The sequence below is a fragment of the Acomys minous genome, assembly GCF_964271855.1.
Source record: "Acomys minous genome assembly, chromosome: 9".
Lineage (NCBI taxonomy): Eukaryota > Metazoa > Chordata > Mammalia > Rodentia > Muridae > Acomys > Acomys minous.
The window spans coordinates 70,343,472-70,368,291 of NC_140490.1; the positions used below are offsets into that span (position 1 = coordinate 70,343,472).

At 44.5% G+C, this 24,820-nt stretch overlaps 2 protein-coding genes and 1 long non-coding RNA gene across 4 annotated transcripts in view; 2 read left to right on the plus strand and 1 right to left on the minus strand.

Moving 5' to 3' along the window:
- LOC311604715 (piggyBac transposable element-derived protein 1-like) lies at window positions 1-14,629 on the plus strand. Its single transcript, XM_084794783.1, has 7 exons — window positions 1-181; window positions 1,830-1,961; window positions 2,852-3,320; window positions 4,723-4,871; window positions 5,964-6,059; window positions 13,437-13,494; window positions 14,168-14,629. Exons 3-6 carry the CDS (start codon window positions 2,979-2,981, stop codon window positions 13,450-13,452), a joined length of 603 nt encoding a protein of 200 aa, XP_084650909.1. The 5' UTR covers window positions 1-181; window positions 1,830-1,961; window positions 2,852-2,978; the 3' UTR covers window positions 13,453-13,494; window positions 14,168-14,629.
- LOC311604719 overlaps window positions 4,662-24,820 on the minus strand; it is a 25,592-nt gene continuing 5,433 nt past the window's right edge. The window contains exons 3-4 of one of the 2 annotated variants that reach the window (XR_014781620.1): window positions 21,639-24,064; window positions 4,662-4,673 (exon numbers count right to left, since the gene is read on the minus strand). This is a non-coding gene — a long non-coding RNA (uncharacterized lncRNA). Of the gene's footprint in view, window positions 4,674-18,914; window positions 24,065-24,820 lie in introns of those variants that run through there. The other variant, XR_014781621.1, reaches the window with a different exon arrangement.
- PGBD1 (piggyBac transposable element derived 1) lies at window positions 16,567-17,603 on the plus strand (the record flags this gene model as incomplete). Its single annotated transcript, XM_084795325.1, is given in 5 exon segments — window positions 16,567-17,061; window positions 17,063-17,125; window positions 17,129-17,284; window positions 17,287-17,365; window positions 17,368-17,603. Coding segments are annotated over 5 exon segments (924 nt in total). The 5' UTR covers window positions 16,567-16,671.

Here is a 24,820-nt window from a genome sequence, read left to right on the forward strand (position 1 = left end):
AGTAGCCGTGGGTTCTCCAGCTCCTTCTACAGGAAGTGCCCCCTCGGTGCTCGGCTCCGTCTGCAGGAAGTGCGCCCTGTCCCTCATGCCGTTGGACCCCTTCCGGCCGAGCTGCACCGCTGCTGGCTCGGGGACTAACAGCAGGCATCGTCAGGCTGTGGCGCTCTGGCCTCCGGCTCTGGTAGCAGCCTTTCTTGAGTGAACTTCGACACGTCCCCGTTGCACACATTCCCTAAACTTTTAAACAGCGAATAGACACACTTAGATGCTGTGCACTAGGCGCTGGCGTACAGTGTTAGCATAGATTCTGGGCACAGTAGAGCACTGGCCAATGCCCCTCAGGTCCATCTATTACATCCGTCAAGAAGTCTACCGGTCTTTGTTGGGTACGAGGTACGTGCTGCGTTTCTAGAGTTTGTGTAGAGCTCTGCCAGGGGCAGGGATGGCTGTGCCTTGATCTGTAATAGAAACTGAAGGATGGAAGGCATACACTAGCGGTACACACCCCTCTGGGAGCTGTGTGGCTCGCTTTTCCCCATGGTTTGAGGGTGGCTACAGAAGCTTGTGCACCCACAGAGCAGGTTACCTGCCAGTGGGAGTTCACGTTGGAAGGACGGACCACTACAAAGTGGGGGAGGACAAATGCCAGGGTGTGGTGAATGAGGAATTGGGAAGACCGTGGTTTTCTTGTAGGTAGGAACTAACTTCTTTTAATCCAGGATTAATTTTATACATAGAAAATAATGAGGCACTAAATATACTTGGTGGTAAACTAAAAGTAAAACTCAGATAAGATCAGATTCTCTAAGGAAAAAAAATTCTTTTTCACTCTTCTCTCACACTACAACAGTCACTGTGGAACACACCTCTGACCTCAAAAGGTGGTAGCGATGTCTCCCCACCAGCAAACAAGCTGTTGTTTCTTCTCTGAACACCACTAGATGTTCCCCAATTCCTTGTAGATGGGCGGGCTGTATATGCCGAGGCTCCGTTCTACAAGGCGCAAGCCTGGTTCCCACTTTCAGCATCAGTTGTAACCTCCAGCTTGTTTTCCCTACACTTTTGACCCCACTGGCTGGAAACCAGGGCTTTACTCGCCCCTCCCAGGGCATGGAGTGCACAGAACTCAGGGAATAGGCTTCCTCCTGTGTTATAGAGCATATATCCTAAAGCGTAGAGGTGAGGTAGAAAGTGCCCTTGTGTTTCCTGGGATAAGACGAAGGGATGTGGTGCTCCCATGCCCTCTATGGAAGGGATGTGGTGCTCCCATGCCCTCTGTGGAAGGGATGTGGTGCTCCCATGCCCTCTGTGGAGGCATCAACCTCCAGCTGTTTGGGAGCTCCACAAACCCTGCCCTTCTGGATTTCGATGGAGACTTTATTATGTAGGCCTGGTTAATTGAGTAATTGTTGAGTGGTCATTATTTTAACACACACATTATCCCATCCAAAGGATTTTCGGAGTTACAAGCAAGAAAATAGTAAATGCCAAATGTATTTCACACAAACACAGGCGATGTGTTCAAGAATGATCCAAAGCTTTAGGAAATATAAATCACTGAATGATGGAAGGACAGAAGTAAGAAATAAAATTACTGTAACAGTGGGCGAAAGCGATGACTAAGGAAACAGGAAGGGACAGCTGTAAGAGCATCCCTTAGGCAAACTCAGTGATCAGAGAGGCCCTGATATAGAGCCTAAAGGCATGGAAAGCGGTTGACAGCAATAGAAGTGGAGAATTACACGTAATGAACCCTCTGTGAGGGGACTCTGATTTCCTTTTGGGAAGCTGGAGGCATTCTGCTGACACTGGAAATTTGGAGTCTACAGGAAACTTGGAACCAGAAGAAGATGTACATGTCCTTGAAAGAGATCTGCTGAAGTTGAGATCACAAATGGAAAAAGTGAGATGAGGGAAGAATAAAGAAGTTGCTCCATGTGTACTCATGTGTACTGTTTCAGGTATCTGTTGTTCTACAAAAATAAATAGATAGATAATAAAACACTAATAATGAAAAGTTTCTTGAGGGTCTGTGGATTACTGCCCAGTTCTATGGCTGGCCCTACTTGGAGTTACACATATAGCTGTATTTAGTCAATAAATTATCTAGGCTCTAGAGGCAGCTCGGCTTTAGTTTAGGAGGCCTGATTTCAAGTGACCTTTGTGACAAACTTGGGTCTCCTCATAGTATGGTTGTCTTATGGCAGTGTCCTGAGAGCTATAGGGGCACTTCCTTTTTCTGTGTCATGTCTTTTCTACTCTGTTTATCAAAGCAAGTTATAGGTCAGCACAGATTTTGAGACAGGAATTATAGGAGCAATGCAAGATCAAGCTCAGTATAGAAAGCATTGGTGATATGAAACTATGGAAACACAGTACCATGTCTGCACGTAAAGTGAAATAGTCGATGCATATCGATAATCAGCCTTTCAACTGTCCTGTGTTTCTGCCAAGATAGCTCTCTGGCTTCTCCATATGCCAAACTGTCCCTACTCTCTAGCTTGTGTGTAGCACATTTGGTGTGGAAGGTTTTGCTGTGGTCAGCTCCACTGAGATGGACTCTCTTTATTCAGGCCCGCCTGACCTTGAACTTACTGTGTAGTCCACACTAGCTTCTGCGTGCCAGGGTTGCAGGCACAGGCCACCATGCCTGGGCCGTCACTCTGATTGCTAGCCTTTCTTCTCTCATGGTATATCCCTAATCTCTAGGCTCAACTCCTTTAGTGCTCAGGATATGATTTTTGACCCATAGGGTTAGCCTTTGAGCACAGCATAGAGGAGACAAAAATAAGAATATGTTTCATAGGGTTTTAATTTGACTTTAACTTTGTGTTCAATTCTTATACTGTAGATGTTCATTTATAAATACATTTCTGAAGCATAGACTTCAGCTAAATGACCCTTCCTGCGACTTCTAAATTCAACATTATGAGGTTTTGCCGGGTTCCGCTCCCGAGAATGAAGGCAGCCTTGTGACCATGAAGGCGGAAGATCCCACCTGGGAGCAGCCAGCTAACTCACAGGAGGGTGGGGCGTACCCTCAGGAACTCTGCCCGCTGCGGCAGTTCTGTTACCAGGAGGCTCCTGGGCCCTGGGAAGCTCTGGCTCAGCTCCGTGCACTTTGCCATCGGTGGCTGCCGCCAGAGACTCACAGCAAGGAGCAGATCCTGGAGCTGCTGGTGCTGGAGCAGTTCCTGACCATCCTGCCCAACGAACTCCGAGCCCGGATACAGAGGTGTCCTCTGCGGAGCGGTGACGAGGCAGCAACATTGCTGGCGACTCTAGCCTCGCAGCACGGAGACCCAGACCCGGGGCAGCAGGTGAGAGCATAACAATGTGCTAGTAAGGGAGAAATAGAGGGGAGAATGCATATCTGCTAATGCTTAACCTTACTTTCTGAAATAATTCATAATTTAAAGAAGGGCCGCAAAAACCATAGAGCTCGCTTGTACTCTTCACCCGGGTTGAGCTGTTGGTAACCCTGGTTCCATGATGTGCCCCACCTACCCCACGCATATTTTTTGTACATAGGCATGCACATTTATGCAGATTCCCACATAGAACCAGATGGCAGATAATTGTAAGTATGTCCCTTTACCTCCGAATACTTTGGTGTGTATTTATGAAGAGCAAAGGACATGCTTTTACCATCTGCATATGATCACCAAGTTGTACACTTTGGCTAGATATCTACCACAGAGGGCAGGGTTGTATTAAACGAAATTTTAAGACGTTTTATTTTTCCAGTAAAGATTCAGGAGCCAGATGCGGAGGTGAAAACCTGCTGGCTCAAGAGAGGCAGAGAAAGCGCCCAGCTGATCTTCCTTCTCAGCTTGCATCCAGATGGAAAAGTCCCCAAAGGCTCACTAGCTCAGCTGACAGCCTAGGAGGAAAAGCAAAAACAACAACAACAACAAAAAACAAACAAACAAAAAAGACAAAAAACAAAAACCGAACCAACCAACCAAAAAAACCCCAAGGGCTTGTTACCTCAAAAGCCCAAAAAGCCAAAAACGGAGCCGAAGAGCTCAAGAGCCTAAAAACTCCTATTTCTACACACTGTCTTAAGTCTCCCCTCAACTCAAAGTCCCTCCTGTTCTTTAATCCCTGTCAGCTGGTTTCTTGCTCCACCTCTTGATGTAGGGTTGACTTTATGAAATCCTGTGTACAGAAAGCTCTGGGATTAGAGGCATGCGCTAGGGCTCAACCGCACCAAACAAGAGACAAGCGCTTAACAGTTCACAGTCTCAGGCATCACAGTGGAATCAATGGTCCTGCAACCCAGGGTGTCCTCTCCTCAGTCCTTTCAGGAGGCACACAGGGATGCTTCTGCCCTTCCCGCACAGGTCATGGTAGTGCTTGTCAAGTTTCTTCTCTAGAGAATTATTGGTTTTCCCCTTGGTAATTTTGCGATTTTTTTAAAAGACATTTTGAGATAGTGTACAGACCCTAGTCCTCACTCCATTTTTCCCCACAGCTCAGGCACGCTATCTCTGTGTCTTTCTGGGGATAGACCTTTGTCTCTCTTGCCTGCCTTGATTGGGTCCCCAGACCCTGAGGAGGGCCCGTCTGAGTGAGTCTGCAGTGCTAACTTGCTGAGTGAATCTGTGTCTGTCCTTGCTCGTTCTCTGGATTGGTCAGTGGAGCGTGTTCTGCGATCCCTTGGTGGCAACCTCTGGCTCCCACCAGGACGCTTTTCCAAGGTGAATCTTTTGTCTCCAGGCTACTTTCTATGGTCAGGAACAGGACATGCACCTAGTGGTGGCAGAGTATCCAGGAGCCTCTTTGGAGTATCAGAGCCTCCAGTTCCTTCAGCCTGGGGTCAGCTCCCTGACATGTGACCCTCCACAGCTCCCCCAGGAGTCGGAGCGGTGGGTACCAGAGGTGAGTTTGGTGAGGATGCTGGAAGAAGGGCACTGATAGATGCATTGTCTCCCTAGAGGGGACCTGAGTGTGTGTCAGGTCTCAAGCTTTCTCTCTCTCTCTCTCTCTCTCTCTCTCTCTCTCTGTGTGTGTGTGTGTGTGTGTGTGTGTGTGTGTGTGTATGTGTTGTGTAAAATATATAAGGGCGCAGAGGGTAAGCATGCTTGCCTTTCAGCCTGACAGCCTAAGATGAATCCCCAGGACCCACATGGTGGAAGGAGAGAGCTGACCTTTGCAAGTTGTCTTCTAACCTCTATGTGCATGCCTGTGTGGGTACACACACACACACACACACACACACACACACACACACACATAAATAAAACCATTTAAAACTTAAAATATTTGGGATCCACTCAACAAATTTTGAGTATGAAATCAGTCCTAGTAACATATGGCTGTAGTTCAGCTACTCACGAGGCTAAGGAAAGATTGCTTGAACCCAGGATTTACTTTTTGTTTTTTGTTTTTTTTAAAAATCAAATCACTGGTACATTCAAATTTTTTTGTCTTCATTTATTTAGAGTGTGTGTGTGTGTGTGTGTGTGTGTGTGTGTGTGTGTGTGTGTGTGTGCTGTTATTGTTTTTGGTAGGGGGTGGAGTTTTGTTTGTTTGTTTCCTTTGTTTTTTTAATTCAACAGATTAAGATACTTCTAAAATGTAAGTCACCTGACCTTTGACCTTTGTCTACTAGATGTTTGTCTTGTGTGAGGATTGACCATAGTGGACCATATGTTACTCAGATGCTGCAGCATGCACCAGCAGCTTCTTCCTCCTCTCTTATCTATGGTTTTAACTGTATTAATGTATGTGAGTAAAGTGCACTCCCAAGTCTCCCTCCTGCTCAGTTCTGCGCTTGAGCAACAACCAAGCATCAGAGGCTTAGAAACAGTTGCAGTGCTTTTATCTCAGTTGGTAAAATCTGCATCTTGCTTTAGATGTTTTTAAAACCGAAGGCAGATTTAGGAGACTGGATCCAAACAAAGGCAACTTCCAGGGCAGTGGTGTATCACGAGGGCTCTTGTCTTCTCTCGTTAAAGGATGTGCTCCTCCAGGAATAGCCTGTCTCCAGGAAGGAAGTTCCAAAGACAGTGCAGCTGCAGCAGTGCCCCGAGTCTAACTCAGCTAGGCTCCAGGTGAGCAGCTGTCAAGTTTATAGGAGCTTAATAGTGATCCTATTGCCTCGAGCCGGAGCTGCCCTTCTCTTGGCCCACTCTCTCAGCCTGAAGGTGCAGTTCCCTCATGCTCACTTGTCACAGACTATCACAGACCGTGTGCTCATCATCCAGACAGCCTATGCTCATGGCTTCAGCCTTAGTCTGTGCGTTCAGATTTCAAGGGATAGGAGTAAAGAGGGTGGTGTAAGATTCTCTGTTCAGCCAGGCATGCGGCACACACCTATACTTCCTGCATTTGGGAAACAGAGGTGGGGGGGGGGGCGGGTGTCACTGCAAGTTCTAGGTCAGCATGGTTTACATGGTCATACCCTGTCTTGTGGATACAGAAACAGAAAGAGACAGAAATGCAGGGAGGTGCGCATAGGATGGGGAGGGTCTTCCCTGGGTCTTTTGCTGAATTTGTTCTTTATGCTGTTGTCTTCTCTGCTCTTCCGTGACCTCTTGTTAATCACATCAGACCTAATACCTCATGTTTTTATCAACTACCTGTTTGTAAATGTCATCCACATATACATACTTTAAATATAAAGCCAATTGCTATAAATGTAATATAATACGGATTTAAGAAAACAGTCATATATATGTGTGTATGTATAGATATACATATATATATATATACACATATATACATACATACACACACACACACACACACACACACACACACACACACACACACACAGTTAAGAGCACTCTCTGCTCTTCCAGAGGTCCTGAGTTCAATTCCTAACAACCACATCATGGTTCACAACCATCTATTCTGGGATCTGATGCCCTCTTCTGGCCTACAGGTGTACATGCAGGAAGAGCACTATATATATCATAAATCTTTTTTAAACTTATTAAAAAGGCTGGCTGTGGTGGTGCACGCTTTTAATCCTACCACTCAAGAGGCAGAGGCAGGTGAATCACTATGAGTTTGAGACCAGTCTAGTCTACAAGATTGAGTCTAGGACAGCCAGGGCTGCACAGAGAAACTCTGTCTAAAAAAAAAAAAAAAAAAAAAAAATCCAAAAACTAAAAAATGTATTGAAAAGTAAAGTATATATTCCACACTATAAAGGCTTCAGTATGATTATATGTGAGGAAATAGCAAAGTAGTTAGATGTTTGCCCCAATGTATAATCAATGATTACAAATTAAGAAGGAATAAATATGAGGACACCAAGAAAGTCAGAGGGTAGATGAAGATGAAAACTAATGTTGAATCAAATTATAAAAGGCCAAACAGATAGAAATTTAACTGAAGCTGAGCTAACATGGGAGTTGAATTTTGTCCCCTCAGAAGATATGGTAAGTCCTAATTGTGGGTACCAAGGAAGATGGCCTGACTTGAAAATGAATCTCTTTGAAGATATAATGAAGTAAAGAGGTCATACTGTGGTGAGTGGGCCCAAACCCCATGACGAACGGCCTTATGTGAAGGATGGTGGAGACAGATACACAGGAGGAATGCCGGTGATGACAGAGGCTGAGATACTGTTTTTAAATTACCTGTATTATCTGTATTATCAGTAGGGCCGGCTAGCAATCAGTCAAGACACAGACACTTGTTATATTTTAAAATAGCCTTAGTTACCCTGGGGCAGGGCAGTTATCAATCCCATAGTGGCGCAGACATGGGATCGATGCCTCAATCCCATCCCATCAGCTTCCAATAAAGTCTATTGAGCTACCTTCCATCCATAATCCCAAATACTTGCTAATGCTCTTCATCTGGGCCGGATTCTCCATCCATGCCGGCCATGTGCTTCTCCTCCATCTAACCCATGGTTGCCTTCCTCTCTTCCCTTCAGGTCGCTCTCCTAGCCCCACCTATCTCCTTTACCCTGCCCAGGTGGTATGGCTTTTTATTAAGCAAAAGGTGGGTCACAGAAACAGCAAGCAATAATTAGCATCAAAATACATCAGACCATTCCCCAACACCAAGTAACATCTTACTCCTACAAGTAGAGAAATACCAAGGATTACTAATAGCATCCAGAATCCCAGAAAAGAGGCAAGGAAGACCCTCTCCTAGGGCTTTCCAAGAGAACATGGCCCTGCTGGCACCTGCTGATACCTTGATTTTAGACTTCTAGTCTCTGGGACATTGAGAGAATACATTTTTTTTTAAAGCTAACAATTTTGTGCCCTTATAATAGACTAAGGGAACCAATATAGATTTCTAGGCAAATTATATGTAGATAAAGGGGAGATGGTAAAAAGAGGTAATATTACTTAAACAAGGAAATCTTTGCAATACCAAATGGTCAGGGCTGAAAACAGACATCCCGGTAACGTTACACAGACTGCGCAAGTTATATTTAGGAATGTATATGGAATAGAACTATGCATATATACATGTAACAACAATTCATGAAAAACTAGGCCATGAATTTGAAAGAGAGAAAGGAGGCGTATATGAGAGGATTTGGGGGAAGGAAAGGGACAGGGGATATGGTGTGATCACATTGTAATTTTGAAACATAAGAGAAGTAATGTTTTTTAAAAAGGAAAGCTTTTGGTATAAAAATAAGTCTGTGCCCTTTGGGATAGGGTAGAGATAAGGTAAACAGAAGTCATCCAATCTTGAAATTTACTAGCCCTCCTTATGAGAGCCTACATCAGTCTGGGAAAGATGGGATAGTGTGTCCTTTTCAGGCAATGGGAAAACTGCATAAATAAGAACATGAAACCAAAAATTAAGAGATTAATGGAAAGCTAGATGGTAGACTTTTGGGGACAATATCAAATATAGATGAAGAACCACAGGCAGCCACCAAAATTATTATTACAGCATATAATTTTTTTAAATTATATGGATTTGAAATATTTTAAATAATTTTTATTATGAAAATTTGCAAGATCTCTAGACTTATAAGGATCCAAATCTATTAAAAGAAGCCTCAGAAGTCCATGTTGTCTTTGATGTGCTCTTCAGCCACAGCAGGTAGTTATGTTGACCAGAACAGTCAAGTCCATGTTTGTGACAGGGTCTTTATGCTATACAAGCTTTCTTCTAGGAAACACTCTTAAATTAATTTCTTTGTTTCCAGTATTATTTTAAAACAGTCTTAAGCATCTTATGCCCAGGTGCAGTATAAGTGTATTGGTACAGGTTTCGTCTAGCAGGGTACTCCAAAGCCCTGCACCATTTGGGACAGTTTGCTGCTCTGTGGGCTGTTCCACACATCATCACATGTCCAGTGTTTGCTCGGCCCTGAATAGCAGTGGAATGTGCTGGATCTGAGCATAAGCACTACACCCCAAAGTTCCCACACATTTACAAAGGGCCCTGAGTGGCTGCACCACAGGTTTACAATATTCAACGTCTTTTGGTTTGGTTTGGTTGGTTTGGTTTGGTTTGGTTTGCTTTGTTTTGGTTGGTTGTTGGTTTGGTTTGTTGTTTTTGTTTTTGTTTTTTGTTTTGTTTTGCTTTGCTTTGTTTTGTTTGAGACAGGGTTTTTCAGTGTAGCACTGGCTGTCCAGGACTTGCTTTGTAGACCATGCTAGCCTCAAACTTACAAAGATCTGCCTGCCTCTCCCTCTGGAGAGCTAAAATTAAAGGCATGCACCACCACCACCATTGCCCTTCAATATTCAACATCTTTAACACCGTCTGTCTTAGTCAGTGTTCTATTGCTGTAAAGAGATGCCATCCCATGGCAGTTTTTACAAAGGAAAGCATGTACTTAGGGCACGCTTGCAGTTCCAGAGGTTTAGTACCTTGTCATCATGGCAGGGAGCATAGTGGCACCCAGGCAGACACAATGCTGGAGAAGCAGATGAGAGTTCCACATCTGGAGCTACAGGCAGCAGAAAGAGAGAGATAACTGGGACTGGCTTGGGCTTCTGAAACCCTAAAGCTCATCCCCAGTGGCACACTTCCTCCAACAGGGCCACACCTACTCCAACAGTGACATATCTCCTAATCAAGTAGTGTCAACCGCTCATGACCAAGCATTCAGATCTGTGAGCCAATGGGGGACATTCTTATTCAAACCAGTACTTTCCACTCCCTGGCCCCTTATAGGCTTGTAGCCATAAAATAATACCAAAAAAAAAAAGTTTTCCATCCAATTTCAAGTCTCTGTAGTCTATAACAGCTTCTACACTGTTCCAAAGTTCAAGGTCTCTTCTGAGACTCAAGGCAATCTTGTAACTGTTTAAATTATCTAACATTTATACCAATGAAGACATGGGAGGCAAATACTGAGGTAAAAACCTGCTAGCTCAGCAAGGTAACTTTAATTTCTGAACTATATACAATATATCTATTTACAAGCCTGATTCTACAACTAAACTATTAGCTCTTTTAAAAATCTCTTTCTATCTCTGTCATTCTATCTAACTACTTTTCCTTTTGCTTGCTCCTTCAAATCCAAGAAGGCTCCCTAGCTCTCTTTCCTACAATACTGTTTTACCTTGATCGTGCCAGCTGCTTCTGTGCTGTTTCTGCAAGCCCAAAGTGAGGATTACTATCTTAACTGGAGCTTCTTCCAAAAAGGTTCTTCCAAGTCAAGAGACAGAGACTGTGAGAGAGAGAGAGAGAGAGAGAGAGAGAGAGAGAGAGAGAGAGAGAGAGAGGGAACTGTCAAAGGTCCAATTGCTTATAGAAGAAGTCTTTAGCTCTTCCCCTACACCCTTGGAAGACTGAATCATGTCACTATCATGGGGGTTGGGGGGCTCCAAGCCAAATCAGTAGGGGCTAAACCATTTCACCTTTACAGTAGGGTAGCTCAAGGCCACCCAGTTGATGTGGGTCTTTGTCTTGGGTCATAGAGAAAAATACCACAAGACCCTTCCCAAGCAACCTGCTTTAAAATAGGCAGGAGCTTTCCATTTTTTTTAAAGCATTCTTATCTCTGGAGTGTTGTAGAAATTATTTTTATAAAACAGTGTTTTTATAAAACAGTGATTATTTCTTAACCCAGCTATCACAGAAATAATTGAGACCCTTTTATATTTGTTTAAAATAAAGCTTCACAATACAATCGTGAGCAGTTTACGTCTATCCTTAGCCCTCTATGTTATTTTGTCTCACTCCCAGCAAACGTCCCAGCCATACTTGCACTTTGTAGCTTTCCTGGGCTCCAGCTCCTTCCTCCTGGTCTTCCTTGGATCTCTACCCGTGGCTGAAACCCCTGTTTCTTCTCCTAACTCCTCCTCTCCTGGCTGGCAGGAAGTTCAGCCCTATTCTCTCCCCCTGCTCATTGATTGGCTGTAAGCTGCTTTATTGACATATCAGGGAGACAAATTTGGGAGAAGAGTTTACACAACATTTAGACAGGAAATCAGAATTTAAACTACACAAAAACCTCCTGCCCACAGAATATAAAAGGAACTTCTATTCTCCTGGCTGCAATGTTGTCTGGGAGGCTTACTGCCTCCCTCTGCTAACCTAGGCCTAGTCCTGGAAGCTTCTAGCCTCCATACAATCTAACCTAGGCCTAGCATGTTTTTAGCCTCTGAGACTTAATTTCTTTTTATTTTAAATATATTTTATTAATTTATTCATATTACATCTAAATTGTTATCCCATCCTTTGTATCCTCCCATTCCTCCCTCCCTCCCATTTTCCCCTGACTCCCTTCCCCTATGACTGTGACTGAGGTGGACCTCCTCCCCCTGTATATGCTCATAGGGTATCAAGTCTCTTCTTGGTAGCCTGTCATTAGGGTGAGGAGCATGGCAGCATGCAGGCAGACATGGTGCTGGAGAAGAAGCTGAGAGTTCTATATCTGCATCTGCAGAAAGCAGGAACAGACACTAGGACTGACTTGGGCTTTTGAAACCCAAAGCTCACCCCCACTGACACATTTCCTCCAACAAGGCCACACCTTGTTGAGATCCAGTGGTTTTCAACCTGTAGGTCATGACCCTTTTGGCAAACCTCTGTCTCCAAAAATATTTACATTATGACTCATAACAGTAACAAAATTGCAGTTATGAAGTAGCAACAAAACTGTTTTGATGGTTGGGGGTCACAACAACATGAGGAACTGTATTGAAGGGTGGCAGCATTAGGAAGGTTGAGACCCACTATTTAATGCCTCTCAGGTAGTGCCACTCCTGATGACCAAGCATTCAAACCTATAAGGCTATGGGGGCCTTTTTTTTTTTTTTTTTGGTGGATGTAGGTTTCAAGACAGGGTCTCTCTGTGTTAGTGTCTGTCCTGGACTCGTTTTGTAGACCAGCCTGGCCTCGAACTCACAGCAATCTGCCTGCCCTGCCTCCCAAGTGCTGGGATTAAAGGTGTGTGCCACCACACCGTTCTTACCAAAGAACAACACCATCTGTAGCTCTTCATCCAGTTTTTCTTTTCCTTTTAGCCACTGGTGAAAACTGGGGAAGAAACAGCCCAGGCCCTTGCCTCAGAGGAGTGCTCCCATCTGGCTCAGAGGAGGCTCAGTGGGAGCTCAGCTCAGCAAGAGGCCATGGGTGTAATAAGTGAAGCCAGGCTGTGGCTGGCTCCATTTTGTCTCTATTCTCGTCATTAACCCCGCCTCCTCGGCCACTGGGGACCTCACATTGCTATGGGTTGTTGCCCTTCATCCTGGCTGCTGCTTGCAGACCTGCCATAGCCCTGGCCATTTTGTACCCTTCCCAGTCATGTCTCCTGTTGATGGCCCTGCTTGTTCATTTCCCCTGTGACCCACAGTTTCTGTCCCTACGCACTCACTGCATCGGTGACTTCTCTGCATCCTTTTCAATCCCATCCTGGTTCCATATAGCTTGATACCTTCAGATATCCTTTCATACGTCAAAGCCCCCATGAGTGCCTCTGCCTGGTCCCTTTTGCCTCGAGAGAAGTTCTCCTGACCGAGAACACTACTGTCCATGTATAATTTCCCTTAAACACGCCTTGCCCTGTTAGGACCGCTTTCTACTTGGTCTGGTACCTGAGTTGGCCTTTCTTATTATCTCCCCCTCTGTGCTACAATTTCTTCTTTTTTGGGAGGGGCCGGTGTTCTTTGGATTTGTTTGTTTTGAGACAGGGCCTCACTATGTGGCCTTGGCTGGCCTGGAACCCACTATGTAAACTAGACTGGCCTCAAACTCACAGAGATCGCCTGACATTACCTCCCAAGTGCTGGGATTAAAGAGTGCGTTACTACCCCCAGCCCCTGGGCTACATTTTCTCCGATTGCAACTGTGCACTCCTGTGATATATGTTGATATTTTTTACTTGTTTTCATTGGAAACATTTATTCAATACTCCAGGAGATTGTCCTCTTTTCATTTATATTTCTGAGTTATAGACTAATTATTAATTTAATTGTAACTTATGGGATAATAGTTACCGTGTTGTTTTAGCATAATTGCAACTAATGACAGTTTTGTTCATTTAGAGCAGGACACTTCTGAAGAAGTGGTACAAGGTGGGAAGAACTCAAGCACACTCAATAGGTAAGTGTCTATGTCCTGAGTGGTCCAGATCCTGCCTGGATGGAAGCAGAAAAGCCAGTCAAAGCCTGCTTCCCTGGAACAACAGAGGAGGCACCCCTCTGCTGTGATCCGAAGACCCAAGTGCAGGGATGCCTCGTCAGTAGGGAACAACTGCAAAAGCTCGAGGCAGCAGTTACCTCCAGCATCTCCTCAGGATTCTGTCCTGCCTGATCACTCTTATATTTTCATGCACGTGTAAATGGAGAAATGTGTAGCTAGGAGTAAAACTGCCAGGACAGCCGAGAAGGAGCCGTCAGAGCTGTGAGAGGACTGAAGGTAGACAGGCAGGGATGGATCAAAAGGAAATGCGCTTTGGGAAATGTAGGTGCTCCATAAGTGTTGTGTGGGAGCAGACAAGAACGCAACATACACACTCCTAAAGCTGGGAGGAAAGGAGCAGATGCCAGGCAGATAGATGGCTGCCTTCCAGTGAAGCGGTGACGTTCTCTAGCGCCTGAGGGAGAGTGTGGGGCAGGCGGATGGAAAGTGTGATAGTTAGCCACGCACAGGGCAGGGTGTGCAGATTCCCCATGCTCACATTTACTCATCTTAGGGAAAGAGGAAGCTAATTCTGAGATCATATAAACCTCTCTCTTCTTTTCTTCTTTATTATTCCTCTTCTTCCTCCTTGTAGTAAATCCTCTATACTCCACCACTAAGCTATACCACGACCTCTAAAATACAAGTATCTGGAAGCTAAAATGAAGAAGAATGAAATTTTAGTTAAGCTCGTGAGGATGAGCTGAGTCCTACTGTAGGACAAGATGCGACACCCACCAACTTGGCAGAGTTATAACTGGAATGTGGGAATCTGCTCCCACGCAGCATCAGATGGCTGAAACCATGACTCATAGTGCCTATCAGAATAAAAATACCTTGTTTCATGTAACAAACACTTTGAGGGAGCTACAGCCTGGTGTGGCAGACCTGCTATGATTTCAGAGCCTCAGCCTCTGGCAACACCACATTCCTTTTCCAGTCCCGCATCCTACCCCACTCCCTTACCTCACTCTTCCCCTTTCCTTCTCCCAGATCCTGACCTCACCGTATTGGCCTTAAGGCACCATAGCTCTTAGAGTTTAGATTTCAGCACTGAAAGGCATGTCATGATGGAATTCATAACATCATCTTAAGAACCAAGAGCCAAGTGGGGGGTGGGGGGTGGGGGGTGGGGGGTGGTTCATGCCTGTATTCCCAGGGCTTACAAGGATGGGACAGGAAAACAGCATTGCCTTTATTTCAGCTTCAGCTTAGCCTGCAGAATAAGGTCCAGGCCAACATGGGCTACAGAGAGAAACTGTCACAAACATAAAATAAAATACAACTTAAAAATAAAAATAAACAAAAAAAAGCAACAGAGGGTTAGGGAGATGATCCAGTGGGCAAGAGTTCTCGCTGCTCTTTCAAAGGACACAAGCCCAGTTCTCAGCACCAACTTTGGGTGGCTCCAGATCCAGGGGTTCTGGTACATCTGGCTTCCTTCGACACCTGAGCTCACATATACATTACACACACACATACACGCACACGCACACACGCACGCACACATACACACACACACAAAAAAAAATAAACATCTTAAAAACAGAAAGCCAACAAGGTGGCCCAGCAGGCTAAGAATACTTGCCGTGCAGGTCCAACTGTAGGCTTATTCTCGCAAGCTATTTCATTTTGGTTCTTACATCTACCGTCCTTCTCCACCCTAAACCCTTCCAAGCCTCCAACACTAAGTAGGCCAGAAAGAAGGTTAGAGGGGAGAGGGGATGCAGATTTCTTTAAACTACTTCCGGCTCACTAGGGACATCCAGTTCCTTGGGGCAGGGTTGATCCTGACTGGCTATCCAATTGCTTCTACTTTGTCTCTTTGTTCATGACCACTCTGCTGGTGTATGAGGCAAATCATAATAACCCTCTGTGAAGCAGCCTGTTGTTCCACATCTGGGATTAAAGCAAAGAGATATTCACATAACATAACTAGGTTTTTAAAGCACCCAAACACTCTCACCACTACAGTCTGACCAACTGAGTTTCATCCCAGGGTCCCATGATGGAAGGAGAGAACCAACTCCCAAAAGTTGTCTTCTGACTGCCACACGTTACCCAGGTACTCCCGGGCTTCCTCCCCCAAGTCCCAGAGTAACAGATGAAAAGACGAGCTGACTCGGTAGCAGGTAAAGAGAACGCTCAAGCTGATGGTCTGAGTTCAGCCTCCAGAACACACATGGAGATGGCTATAAGTGACTCTATTAAGTTGTCCTTTGACATCCACACAAGCACTATGGTACACTCACACAATAGTGATACATAATTCAATTGTGTCATAATTGTGTAAGTATAATGAAATAACACTTTCCATCCTAATGTTAGCTTGTTTTCTTGTAGATCCCACACAAATTAGTTCAAGTCCAATGAATTTGAGTTCTTTTTTTTTTTTTTTTTTTTTTTTTTGCTTCTCTTCAGAGAAATGTATATTCCAGATGAGTGTAAAGCTAAGGGGTGCTAAGTCATCCTTGCTCGGAAATCCTGAGATCTCCGAGAAGACCTGTGAGTTGACACAAGATCGCGTCCAAGTTAAGAGAGAGCAGGGAATCAAGAGTTGAGCAGATCTGGAAAGCTCAAGTAACTGCTGACATGAGCTAGCCTGGCTAAGGAGCTTAGAGGCAGAGCTAACAAAGTCTCGCAGTGGAAGAGTGTGTCCTGTAGAGGCCTGCCCAGCACAACACATGCCAAAAGCAGCCCAGAAAGCCTGTGTCCTGCTCCTGCAGGGCCGTAGGGGAGGGGCTGTGCACCCAGCACCAGCTTCTCAGGTTCAGCAATTACACCTGAGGAGTGAGTGCAAAGGCGGGGGTGGGGTGCGGGGGCCGCGAGGGGCGTGTCAGAATGCCAAGTGGAGCAAATCTTCCCCGGGAAAACAGGAAAGGTCCAAGTAGATGCCCCCAGGAAATGGTCCTACTTTGTATTTATCATGTGTGGAAGATAGAGATTTGGGGGTTTGTTTTGTTTTGTGGCATATGTTCTTCTTTTCCCAGAGACTGTGCACGCCACATTCCTGGACCTACTACTTTCCCTATTGAGAGGACGGTCTCAAATTTGAACTCTCTCAGGAATTGCTACCCTCCCCGTGACTCCTGGGCCAGGATGTACATTACGTCTTTGCAGTATGCGGCGGGAGACATTAGTCGGGAAGGGAGGGGCAAAGACAAGTCTCGGGTGAGTGAGCTGCTTCAAGGCCTTGCATTTTCTTATGACTCCGAGGTGGAGGACAATGAGCCTGACCTGCTGCCGGAGAGGAAGAAGCTAAAGGCGTCCCGCGGCCCCGCGAAAGGCTGGACTAAAAGAGACATCAGGTCTACCTTTCCGAGCTGGTCGGCGCTGGACTCCTGGCCTCTGAATCTCAAAAGTGAGAAGTTGAACCCAGTGGAGCTCTTTGAGTTGTTTTTTGATGATGAAACGTTCAACTTGATTGTCAATGAAACCAATAATTATGCTTCTCAGAAAAATGTCAACTTGCAAGTCACAGTGCAGGAAACGGCGGCGTGTGTTTGGTGTCCTGCTCTGGAGCAGATTCGTAAGGCATCCCAGGAGGGGGATGTAGCGGGAAGTGTCTGATTCTGATCAGACCCTGATTAGAAATGCAATTAAAAGGGACAGATTTGAGTTGATTTTCTCATACCTGCATTTTGCAGATAATAGCCACCTAGATCAAAAGGATAAGTTTTCAAAATTGAGGCCTCTCATAAGGCAAATGAATAAAAATTTCCTCTTGTACACGCCCCCCCCCCAGAAGAATACTATTGTTTTGACAAGTCATTGTGTAAATGCTGTGATGTGACTGATTGCTGAATGCAAAGCCTCTTAGAATTGGCTATAAAATGTGGTGTGGTACAACCACAGAAAGCTATCTGGTTTGGTTTGAGCCTTACCAAGAAAACTCAGCTGTGGAAACAGATAAGGAGCTAGACCTTGGGCTAGGTGGAAATCTAATAACGAGCTTTGCTGATGTCCTTTTGGAGAAAGGTCACTATCCCTATCACCTGTGTTTTGATAGCTTCTTTACAAGTCGGCTTTGAAGAAGAAGGGAGTGAAGGCTACAGGATCAATCCGTGAAAACAGAATGGAAAAATGTCCCCTTATGAATGTCAGGCATGTGAAAAAGATGAGCAGGGGGTAATTTGATTTCAGAGTGGAAGAAAATGATGAGATAATGTTCTGCCGTTGGCATGGTGATGGCTTCGTCAGTCTGTGTTCAAATGCTGTGGGCATAGAACCTGTCAGTGAAGTGAGCTGTGCAGCTGCTGAGGAAGAGTTCCTGCAGCTGAGCCAGCCATCCATAGTGAAATTGTATGAGGAAGGCAGGGGAGGTGTGGCTAAAACGGTTCAAATTATTTCCACGTACAGGGTGGGATTAAGAAGTAAGAAAGGGTATTCGGTTTTGGTGAGTTACCTGATCGATGTAGCCATGAACAGTGCATGGCAGCTGCACAGAATCTGTAACCCAGGCTCTCCTTTAATCTCCTGGGTTCTGAAGATGCTTTTACTTGGGATATGACATTAATCTGACTGGTTAGGGCAGATAAAGTACACAGTAACAACACACACACACACAATATAACTGTAATTAGGTGTACCCTACCAAAGCAAATGTAATGGAGATGGTGTAGGTAACTGGTCTTTTTTACAACAAAGATTGTTACAGCAAATAATGTTTTTAAAAAAACATTTTGTGAGTATTGAATTTATGTTACGTTTATGTCTAATTTTGTGTCAACTATATGAAAACATTTTTTTTTTTTTTTGTTTTTCGAGACAGGGTTTCTCTGTGTAGCCTTGGCTGTCCTAGACTCACTTTGTAGACCAGGCTGGCCTCGAACTCACAGCGATCCGCCTGCCTCTGCTTCCCGAGTGCTGGGATTAAAGGCGTGCGCCACCATGCCTGGCTTCACTTATTTGTTAAATTATTTTTTATATTAAAAGAGCAAAGCCAAACCCTACCATTTCCCCATTGTTAGTTTTTTGTTTTGTTTTGTTTTGTTTTAAAGAGTGACATTTTGAAAATGCACGCAATATTATGCTCTGTAGAACAGCACTGAATCCATAGTCCAAAACAGATATACAACTCATGAGGAAAGAATGTTCTAAACAAGACATAAGTGTAAGGAATGAAATGTCTCAGCTGGATCGCACTGTATGTACTTGAGACAGGGCCAGTCATGAAATAGCTGTGTGATTTGTGTGTGTGTGTGTGTGTGTGTGTGTGTGTGTGTGTGTGTGTGTGGTGTGTGCGCACACATGCGCGCCGGCGCGGGCAGAAACGGGTTGAATAGATTTTTGGTTGCTTTCTTGGGCTATAGATGTATACTGTCATTAAGAAGTATGGAGATAGGGGTTGTAAAGAAACAAAGGGGAGTATAGATAGGATGATAGGACAAAAAGTAGATTATTGAATCTACTCAATGTAAGGCCTTAATTATTACTCACAAATAAGGTTAATTTTAATTCATTAATATGGAATTTTGTATATTGGTACAAAATAAGTTTAATTTTGATACATTAAAATAGAATTCAAATTTAATATTATTATTCACACATTATAGTTCTACTCTGATATGAGGTATTATACACATACAACTCAATTAATACATGGTTTACTTCCAGTACTCTGATAGTATTATTGTAGGCTGTTTAGGATAATTAAGTAATACAAGTCAATTGTTGATCAACTCAGGGTCATGTCAAATATAGTAATATACATGCTAGGTTTAACAGATAGATATAATTCTATAAATAGGTAAGACAAAAACCTATAATATATGGCATTTTAAAATGTTTTTATTAACTTAAGGATTCTTTGACAATAAGACAGGTTGACTCCTGACAATACCCACTCTACCACAAAAAAAGATGAGCATCAAAAAAAACCTCCTTGTGGAGATGGCTTCGAGTGTGGCAAAACAGCCACGAGACAAAAATGTCCTCATTCTCCTACAGAGTTCTGCCTAAAAATGGGCAAGCTTGGATGCAGGCAGAGTCAACGGCCAGACTCTGCCAAGACAGGGCAAGCAAGTCCTCAATGGTTCCTGCTTCACAAATATGTCTGTCAGATATACTGAGCCAGAAGGCTGAAGATGATGCTCCAACGTTCTGTGGTGGTGTCTGTTCAGGCAGTGAACTGTCTCTGTCAGTTTTTCATTTTAGAAGCTGCTAACCTGCACTTCTGTTTACTCAGGTAATTATATTTATTCCTTCTCAAGTCTCTGATGGGTTAAAGACCAGATAGTTGTAAAATTAAACTTAGTTGTTTAGGAGTTAAAAAGATACTTTTAGGTCTAGAAAGATATTTAGGTTGAAAGATTTGAACTTTAATAGATGTTTTCCAAACCTACTTTATTCAGGGTTCTTTAATGCTTATACCTCCCTTCCAACCCACCTACCCTAGATAGAGAAAAGAGGTTAACAGGAACAGGAGAAGTAGACCTTTTGGGACTTAGTTCCTGGGAGCAATTCCCCTGGTGTAGTTGGCAGGATTTCAGCAGACCAGCAATTCAACCAAAGATGCTGCTAGAACCAGGAACAGCAGCCAGAACCTGGAGCCTGGAAACATTCTCTGAAGTGGTTCTCTCTAGGAACATCTCAAAATGGATGAACAGCCAAATATAAAAGCCCTGCCTCCTTTTTTGGGAATATATATATATATATATATATATATCCTCAGAGTCTGTAGAGTCTGTACTAAGATGTGTTTCAGCTGGCAAAAGCCAAGCCCCCACACTAGGTGATTCAGTGGATAAACATCACCTGTTCTCCCACAAGTCCGTTCCCCATCCCACACTTGGGATCCAAACAAAAGCATGTTCACATCCACTACATATACCACACTTGGGATACAAAACAAAAGCCAAACACATGTGTACATCCACTACAGAGTGTCTACACAGATTAAGGTTCAGTCCCCAGGACACAGAAATGAGAGGCCAACTTTGGATTCTTCCTCTGAAATATAAAAGACATTTGTCAGCCGCTTCCCATACTGAGGGAGGGAAGATGACGCAAATGAAGTCATTGTGAGCTTGAGAACCAGTGAAGGACTGCAAAGAGGCCCTGAGGTAGGAATCAGGAGAAACCAGGAGACACAGATGTGCTGCACATACCGACAGTGAGGCAAAATGCTCATACGAATACAATAAAATCCTCAAAAAATAATAGCTTAGTGGCTAAATGTTAATTAATAATATGGCTCTTCTGGCAAGAGATCACATTCAAAGACCTTCTAGGTCCAGCTGGAATGCAAACACACCTTTAATCCATGAGACAAAGGTAAACAAGTCGGAGTTCCAGGCCAGTCTGGTGTAGAGCAAGTATGAGGTAAAGAAAAGCTCAGACCTAGGCATGGTGGTACATGCCTTTAATCCCAAATGACAGTAAAGTTAATTTGTAGAAGGAAGCTTTTAAATACAAATGAAATATGAGAGATGAAATAATGCACCACACAATAGATATAATATTGAGAGGTTTATTATATGAACATGGGAAAGAAGGAAGGGGGTTCCCCAGAAAGAGAGAGACAGAGACAGAGGAAGAGAGGGGGAGAAACAAGAAAGAGAAAGACAAGAAAAGAGAGAGGAGACGGTTAAGGGAGTGGATGGGGCTGGGGAAATGCCCTAGCCATGAAGAACACATGATGCTCTCGCAGAGCACTTGGGTTCAGTTCCCAGAACCCACTGGGTGGCTTACTGCTACCTGTAACCTCACTTCCAGGGGATCTGATTCCCTCTTCTGGCCTCAGAGGCCACTTGCGTGCACATGGGGCACATACACGCAGGCACATGTGTACTCCTAAATAATTACAACTCTAAAAACCTTCGAAAGTATATCCTACAATAGCAAACAAGACTTAATTTTTTTACACAAAACATAAGCAAACACAGCTCACCAGTTCACAACTTTGATTTGTTTTCTCACTGGAAAAATATTAAAGTTAGTGTGTATGTGCATAATGTATGTGTACGACTATGTGTACCGTAACATGCATGTGGAGGTCAGAGGACAACTTGGCGGGGTCAGTTCTCTTCATCAACCTTGTGGGTCTCCTAATGAACTCAGATCACCAGTCTTGGTGGCAAGCTGAGCCTCTTTACTGGTCCTACCCTGCTCTCCTTTTAGTAAATGATAAAAATCATATCTATATGAAAGAACATTTTAGTCTTTTATGGTTTAGATAAGGTGCCAGCGTTATCCAGGCTGGTCTTGCATTCATGGGCTCAGAAATCCTTTTACCTCAGCCTCCTGAGTGCAGACTATGCGCACCCATGCCCACGCACGGCACGGGGCCCCACTCTAGATCCTGACTTTCTCTCTCTAAAGGTCTCTAGAATTTAAAAAAAAAATGGCTTTTGACCCCTGAAACATGGTGTACATGCTTAAAATAGTGGGGGCGCAGGGGTGAAACAAAAGTTCCTGAAAACGCTGCACCTGTGTTGAAGATTAGTGTGCCTCCTGTTCTCTGCCCTTCCATTTTCCCAGGTCTCAATCCCTTTCTGCTTCAGCTACCCTCCAGAGTCCCCGAACTCCCTCAGTCCCCAATGGTCCACCCAGGCTGCACCCATCACATTGTTAAGGGAGGCCACAGTGGTGCATTATTTCATATCTCATATTTCATTGGTATTTAAAAGCTTCCTTCTACAAATTAACTTTACTGTCATTTGGGATTAAAGGCATGTACCACCATGCCTAGGTCTGAGCTTTTCTTTACCTGTGTAAATGTCCATTTATGTCTTATAGAAAAATACCCGACTGCATAGTATCTTTTAAAGTCACCCAACCTTTACAAAGCGCACACAAATACTTAGAGTGTTCAGTGTTATTCAAGAACAGCTTCTCTATCCAAATGTATTTCAAGGTTTGGTTGCTTTAAGGGAAATCATTAGGGATGAACCAAAAACCTGAGAATCAAAAAGCTGACTGGAAGATCCGTAGATGAAAGATCCAGAAGACACAAGTATCTGGTTCTTAGAAAGCTAGTCATTCCAAAGGAACAACAAACAAACAAACAAACAAAAAGGTAAGAACAGAACAGACAACCTATTTTCCAAGATTTAGAGGACTGTCCGGTCCCACAGGCAGTGCAAATAAGTACGAGTTGAGGCAGTTAGCTAAAAGCCAGCATTCCTCAGGAACTTGCGAAACCAGTTCCCACCTGCCAAAAGAAGTCATTCCTTTCCCTCTGGTAGAAAGAGAGGGCATATGCTAGCTGTGGTGCCTGCCAGCATACCAAAGCCCAGGCTGGCCTCCAGGCTTCCTCAGTATCCTGAGTAGCTGCTGTACATTTCGAAGGCCAAAGTAACATCCTAGCTCGTCTCCCCCTCTCCTCTAGCCTAACCCCCTCCATCTTACAGGCTTCCCTCGCCCACAGCTGCTCAAACTCCTTATACTACAGGTACCCTCACTGCTCTCCCCCCTCCTCTCTGTGCCTAGTTAGTCTCTCTTCTCTCACAGATGGCCCTGGCAATGCCATGCCAGTCAGAGGACCATTTTCAGTCTACTTCTTTGTCTCTCTGCTCTGGGCTTCCAGATGCCTCTGGCTTCTCTCTCTCTCTCTCTCTCTCTCTCTCTCTCTCTCTCTCTCTCTCTCTCTCTCTCTCTTTCTCTCTCCTTTCTTTCTCTCATATGTACAATAAAAATCTTAACCATATCGTCGAGCAGTCATGCTGGCGGTTTCTTTACTGAACCCCCTCACATACAAGGACTACAAGTCCATAGGATTAGTCAAACTCCTCACCTGGGTGAGTTGTGAAATGCCTGATGAGTGATGACTGAAGGCTTTCCCACATCCATCACATTTCTAAGGTCTCTCTCCAATGGGGCCTCTCCGGTGACTCATAAGGAGTCTCTGCTACTAAAGCTTTTATTGCACTGACTACATTGGTGAGGTCTCTCATCGGGGTGGATGTGAAGATGCTGGGACAGCCCTGCGTTCTGAATAAAGGCTTTGCCACACTCGGTACACTGATCGCGCTTCTCTCCAGTGAGTATCCGCTGATGCTGGACAAGGTGCGAGCTAAGGTGGAGAGTCTTCCCTCCTGCTTCACATTCATGGGATCTGTTCCCCTGTGTGGATTCTTCCATGGCTCATGAGGTCACTGGGGACCACTGAAGGCTTCCCCACACTCCTCCTTACATTGTTTAGGTTTCTTCTCGCCAGTGTGGCTCCGACAATGTTCATTCCAGCCTACTCTCTGGTAGAAGGCCTTCGCACATGCCTCCCATCCATGTGGCTTCTCCCCGCTGTGGAGTCTCTGGTGCTGAATGAGGACTGAGCTGTGCAGGAGCTTCCCCCCCCCCCAACTGCACCGCTATCATCTGTCTCCAGCAGGGTCTTGATGATGCCTTTCCATCCTCTTATGTTTACAAGTTTCTCTGTGCTTAGAATCCAGAGGAGCATCTCTTTGGAGTGTAATAGCCCCCAAATGTTTTGATTCCCTGAAGACTTCTAGCTTTGACGGCAACCCCTGGTTTACAGGTATAGTTTCACCACCTGAAACAGAACAATAATAAATGATCCTGCTGAAGGAAGACCCAACTGTGGTTTCAAATGTTAATTCCAATGCCTTGAGATCTGGATACCTCCCTGTCATGGACATTGTTATGAATGCTGAACTATCTCCATGTGATGAAAAGGAATGTTCCCCAGTTATCCCTAATTGGCTAAATAAAGATGCTGAAGCCTATGACTAGATAGAAGAGAGGAAGGTAGAGTTAAGGTGCCCCAGCTTGGGTTTGTGGGGGAGGGAGAGAGAGAGAGAAAGAGAGAGAAAGAGAGAGAGAGAGAGAGAGAGAGAGAGAGAGGTCCCTATAAGGCAAGATGGTGGTGAGCACATGACTGCAGGAACAGACTGATAGAGCAGAAGCCGCCCCAGGAGTCATCAGATTGGCAAGTGATTGGCAAGTGTGGGTTCTAGAAGTAGTAGGATTAGAGTAGCTTGGAATGTGCCGAGCATAGTGCTTACAGTTTAAAAATAAACCATAGTCTCTCTGTGTCAATCATTGGGAAGTTAGCTGGCTAAAGAAAACTGTTGCTGTAATAATCTACTGTATTATTTAATATATAAAGAATAATTTGCCAGGCATAGTGGCGCACGCCTTTAATCCCAGCACTTGGGAGGTAGAGGCAAGTGGATCACTGTGAGTTCGAGGCCAGCCCGGTCTACAAAGCAAGTCCAGGACAGCCAAGGTTAACACAGAGAGACGCTGAATCAAAACAAAACAAAAGAAGAACCCATCTTTCTACAAC